General features: G+C 44.5%; 1 protein-coding gene across 1 annotated transcript in view; it reads left to right on the top strand.

Moving 5' to 3' along the window:
• LOC143041702 (uncharacterized) overlaps positions 1-4363 on the top strand; it is a 13390-nt gene extending 9027 nt beyond the window's left edge. The window contains exon 2 of the mRNA XM_076213714.1: positions 2771-4363. Coding sequence (XP_076069829.1) covers positions 2771-4159 — 1389 coding nt within the window. The 3' untranslated portion in view covers positions 4160-4363. The remainder of the gene's footprint in view (positions 1-2770) is intronic.
• Positions 4364-6132: the final 1769 nt, after the last annotated feature.

Here is a 6132-nt window from a genome sequence, read left to right as displayed (position 1 = left end):
TCAGTTATTATCTATCATGTTATGAGAAAATGGCATTGCACAGTTGTGAAATACTGCATGGACCATTTCCCTTCATTTTTTAACGGCTTTTATTCTGCCCAAAAGACTTTTTGTCGTTTACTGATCAGAGTTTGTTGACACTAAAGTATAACATTACTCTCATTGTGTATTCAAGTTCGTACCATATTAATCAAGTTCATTGTAGATTTTTCAGTACTGGATCAACCCTTGTTCAAGTCAACAAACCACTACCTAAAGGTCATGATGATTAATCACTATATTGTGACTTAAGTTTTGTGTGTGATTCTTTTCAAACGTTCTCGACTTACTGTTACAATCTATTTATATACATTCCTGCTTCCTGCATCACAAAACATAAATCTTCCTGTTCTCCATGTATCAAATATGCAAACTGATTTCATATTCCCTTGCCGCTTTCCCTTGCAGATTCTCATTGCTTTCTCTCCAAGGTTCTCCGTTGGGTTGCAGAGGTAGCTTTAAAGGTTCTTTTCAACATTCTGTTTGTCCCACAGAGTTTATGTGTTGCTGTTGCCGTTGTCCCGAGTTAACCTGCAGCAGGGACAACAAATCATTTCACCAATATTCTTCCCATGAGTGCGTGTGTCTGTGTGTGTATGTGTGCGTATGTTTGGTGTGTGTTGGGGGTCACCTATCTTTTGTAAGGCTGAGAAAGATAATCAAAATTCCATGTTGACTTGATCCCTCTGCATTTTGGGTATCTTATTATCATTTCTTTTTTAATTTACTTTTGCCTTAAACACTAATTCCCATTGGTTGTGAATCCCACCCATCAACTGCCCTACTTAGAAAACAATTTGTTTAAAATTTCCTGCTAGACTGTTGGCTGCAGTTATTTCTCCTCATGAACTCTCTTCTCTTTTTCCATTCATACAAAGTGATCAAACGTGCTAATGTCCTCCTTTCAAATCTCCATTTTCCCGTCATTATTCCGAGGATGTTTTAAGGGTTTCCATCCTCTTCTCTCATAATTTCTCGCAGTTCTGAAACCTTTTTTTTATATACTCCATATTGCCGCCGTATATTTATGCTTTAGTCAAACGACCTACTTTTGAGTAAGTTTATCATATTACTAAGTGCTCCAAGGATATTTTCACATCTATATGTACATTTGTTAGTACTTGTTCACCAATTACAATATCTTTCCTTTAATTTCGCTCATCTTCTTTTTGTATCGCATTTCTGTGAATAAATTTGCTGAACATTTTTTTTTTCATTCATTACTATTAAGAATTTACACTATTCATATTCATGCATAGCAATATAAGGTTTCGTTAATTCCTTAAATCTACATTTCATTTGGAATTCTCCTTACGACACCACTTTGAAACGGTGATCCCCACCATTTTGTATGTCGATATCCTTTTTCACTTTCATTCTTTCAATTATTGAGGAGCCTTCTATGATACAAATCCCGTTCATTTTACTATCTATAAACTGCGACTGGTCGATCACTGGGCTTGCGAGATGTTCCTAATTTGTTTTATTATGCTATTAGATTATTCTTTTCTTGTCGTTTCCTTCCGAATCCTCACTGGACTTGATAACCTTTTCATTAAGTCTTATCATCATAGGTGCGAGATTGTGAGTGCGTGCACGTGTGTGTGTGTGCGTGTATCTGTATGTCTGTGTGTGTGGGTGGGTGCAATACGTTGATGATATGACTGTTTCAGGACATGGGAGTTGTGCCGGTGATCACTACGATGGTATGGGCGTGGGTTTGGGCGTGCATGGCCGCCGCAGACTACGGCCCGCCTCCGAAGTCCCCCGTTATCATCAAGCCCGCTGGCCCGAGCCGCCAGTATGACTGGGTCGGAAATGGCTACTACGCTCCCCTTCATGTCCCCAAGCCCATCCTAATCCCCAAGTGGATTCCTCATATGGACCCAACCTATACCGCCTTCTGGGTTCCACAGGCTCCCTCAAAGGCCGGACCTAAGGGTGGCCACAAGCACTCTCCCCACCCTGGCTTCGGGCCTCCTAAGGGTACGTCCGTCGTGGGACATGGCCACGACAGCAAGGCGTCCCCTTCATACCGGATTGTCGCGAAGTCCCCAGTACCCCCAGTAGTCGCCCAACCAAAGGGTCCCCCCACACTTCCCCCTCTGACTTTGGATGCGCCCGTGGTCACCTCAGCACCTGCGCCCTTGGGCGCCCCAGTCTCCAAAGCTTCCCCTCCAGCACCGCAAGTTTCTACGGTAGACAGTGTGAAGACTGCGGACGTAGCCTCGAACTCGCTAGCGGCGGGCGAGTCGTCCTACTCTCAGCTGTAGCCGCCCCTCCACGTCTGTCCTTTCCGCGCACACGGCCCGTCATACATGTGTCTACGCTACACTCAAGGAACACCTGGTATGACGACCAGTGAAATCGACTAATGCTGAAGGGTGCAAAGGATGGGGCTAACACGAGGGTAGCTGGGTTCACCCCCAACACATCCTTGCACTAACATGCCCTGCTTTCCACCCATTCCCACGTGCACTACATGTAGCCACCATCATCATCACACCCACTCTTCATACCTCTCCTTTCGCTTAGTAAACTTTAGTAACTAGAGTGTACTTTAGGCATCTGGAGACTTGCAACTTTTCTTCCACCACCTGTGTATATACACACTGGCTCCACAACCGATATTATTTGGCTAAGGTCTTCCTCTGCGCCTGCACACACCTGTTTTGACTCTCCCGCCGACAACATCCTCTGCACCCTATTAATAGCTCCGATTTGCTTGCAGGTGATTCTCCTCCTGACCCTCTCTACTCTCGTATCCACGGACGCAGCCCGGGTCCACCACTATGGGTCCAACCTGCATAACTACATCATCCGGCCGGCGGCAAGGAGTCGAACCTTTGGTTGGTGGGGTATGGGGCAAGCTGGCTACGCCCCAACGCGGATTCCACGGCCACCCGTCCCTACTAGGTGGCTTCCTAGGCAGGCGCCTGAATTCAGAGCCAGTTGGGTACCCTCCATACCGACGGCGCCGACTCCAAATGTGGTCAAAGAAGTCGTTAAGGGATACCCAATACCTAGAAGTCGATATGTCCATGAAAGAGAAGAAACTAACCTCATCCAAGATGATGTTCCTGTAACTTCTTTCTCATATTTAGGAGAACCGGTAGATACCCCCAATGACTCTCTACCTGATTCTGCCATCAGGGCTCTCCCGCCGCATGGACAAGAGCAACAGTTTTTTGAGCCACTTTCAGATTCTGCATCACTGATCATAAACAATCCCCAGCCAGTAGAATCCCAAAACATCATCACACTTGAGGACAGTGTCGATACTTCAAGTACATTTATTCTCTCTCCTGACATCAACGAAGTGGAATTCACAGTGGGCAAAGATTTAGTCACTGCTGCTAATGTACTGCCTACTGTCAATCAAGTGGTGCCTTCGGCTGACGCGCTGCACGCCGACAACTTCATAGTGACTTTGGATGATACTACCCCTGTAATCACAGATGCGATCCCCTCATCTGACAGTCTATCCATTGTCGACCAGGTGGCACCCTTTGCTGACGTAGTATTGCCCAGTTCCGAAGAAGTACTCTTTATAGCTGACGAGGAACCCATTGTTGACGAGGTGCTTCACTTCGGCAGTGTTTTCCCCGCCGACGTAGTGACTTCGGATAATATACTGTCCACTGTCGATGATACAGTGTCTGCGGCTGATACACTGAACATAGTTGAAGTTGATGAGCCAGTCGAAGAGGATGTGATCTTCCTCATAGAACCTGAAGAAACAAATGACATTCCACAAGAAGTTGTTGAATCTCGGTCTTTTTACACCGCGCATGATGATGACTACAACTTAATTGACACACCTACATCATACTCGTTTGCATCCCCTGCCACATATTTGGCTCCATCTGAACGTCGACAGGCCAGGACGCTCTCCGCTCCCGTCGAATTCGCTGAGAAACCAATTCCAGTGCCCGTGCCCATCCAACTTGAGCCCTTGTCCATGACTTTCCCCGAAGGTCGTGCCCTTCTTCCGTGGGGGAATCCCACTGGTAGGTCAGCGCGTGCCAGGAGCTTCAACGTGCTGCCGCCTTACAGAAGTCATCCACGCCCTTGGGGGGCCGGCAGGGAACGCCGGGGCCGTCGGCTGTTCTTTGGTTGACTCAACATGTCGGGACATTGTCGCCAGCAATTACTTTGTAAATATTTTGCTCTGACACAGTTCCTAGTCCGCAACCATTGCTAGAATAGGTCGTCTGTTTTCAGACATTACTGTAATATACATAAAACCCACAGTTTGGCGTGCCGGTCGTGCCACTTGTTCTCTTCATAACTAAGGATTTTTAATAAAACTTTTTTTATAATACGAATTATTTTCTATACCCCCAAAAGTATAAGCATTGCGTCTCTTCTTCATGTTGGCATGCAATGTATCCTTGGTACTTGATACTTCAGGTATGACGAAACAAAAATTATATAACACGTAAACAAGTTTTACTGACCAACTATGAACTTGACAGATATGGTGTTGTGTTTTATTGGTGTCCATGTATGAACTTCCTTCCTTGTGCATTGTGTTGGTGGTAAGTCTTAAAGAAGAGGGGCTAGAGGAAGTAAAGAATTTAAAGTATTTGGGGGTGATATGTAGCAGGAAATGGAGGAGTGGGGTTTTAGTTAAATTATACAGTAAGGGAAACAAGTAAATATATTGGAGAAATGAATATTGCCATGAGAAATAGGTATCTGGGGACGAACACAAAGAGAGGAATGTATGAAGGGGTGATTGTGCCCACGAAATTGTATGGGGATTGTACTTAGGATTTAAAGGAAGCAGAAAAACGAAATTTCAATGTGTCAGAGATGAAGTGTTCAAGAAGTATAGTAGGAGTTACGCGACAGAGTGAGGAAAGAGGAGGTGAGGCGGACCTCCGGCAAATTTATCTACATGGTGCATGAATAATAATTACAACCACATAACAACAGGAAGAAAACAACCCTTCTAAAACCAAAGTCCCTCTTTTGCACTCCCGCCCTGCCCCGCAATATTCCCCTATGAACGGAACGAAAAAAAAACACACACCCAGACTCAAGAATAATATGCAATAGTAATACTGGAGAAACTGCTTACCCTCTCTACAGAGGGTAGTAACTGTCGTCGTCGATTTAATCGGCAAATTCAAACAACCACAATCAATGACCGTAAGCCCGACCCCACTCCACGACATTGCATTCCCAAACCTATTCAGTTCTACCAACCACCAACTTAATCCGTAAGACGAAGTTGACTCTGACTTGGATTACAAAAATTCTTGGTCTTGAAATCCACTAACAACGAGCCAGTAACAAAAAAATGTCCCTAATCGATTCTTACATACGAATACGTCCTCATGACGTAATGGAGGGGTGGAGTGAGAGATGTAATGTCCACCATGCCTACTCGCGATTTAGTCACGTAGACTTTCGAGGAAATAGAATAAAATGAAATGAAATAAAATAAAATAAAATAAGATAAAATAAGATAAAATAAAACCCATTTCAATCCCGGGCCTAACAATAACTCAATCTCAAAATGAGTTAAAAGAACAAACTGCAACCAAGATCACCCTACGTCATCCTGGGACTGTGTTGCGGATCAGTTTGAATAAAAAATCCTGTTTCGGACTCAGAACATACCAGGATGATCAAAACGTGTGCCGCAAAATCTATTCGTAGATAATCCAAATGATCACCTGCTCTAAACACATATACTTATATTGAATACTATTTCATGCTGGCATCCCTGGCAACAAACGAGCCGACAAGGTGACTTGAAAGGCGATATCTACCGTTTTATATGCCACCGTTCCACAGTGTACCAGTAACAAATTGCTCTACACTTCTCTGATCCACAATGGTCAAGGTGATGGGAACAACATCCAACAAACCACTAAACACGATCACACCCCACATATACTAACGGCTACCTTCACATCAGTGTAAGCGACGTTCTGAAACGGCGTTAGCACACACATGAAAGGAACTGACTCCCACCAGCCAATGCAAAGCACTCACAGTACCAAACATACTACTACAATGTTCGATTTATACAACACTGCGGCAGCCACATGCTCTTTGATCTACCTTAGGCGATAAAAC

This window comes from Oratosquilla oratoria, chromosome 31 (genome assembly GCF_046742065.1).
Source record: "Oratosquilla oratoria isolate Oo_2021 chromosome 31, ASM4674206v1, whole genome shotgun sequence".
Lineage (NCBI taxonomy): Eukaryota > Metazoa > Arthropoda > Malacostraca > Stomatopoda > Squillidae > Oratosquilla > Oratosquilla oratoria.
This window is presented reverse-complemented; position numbering and strand designations above follow the sequence as displayed.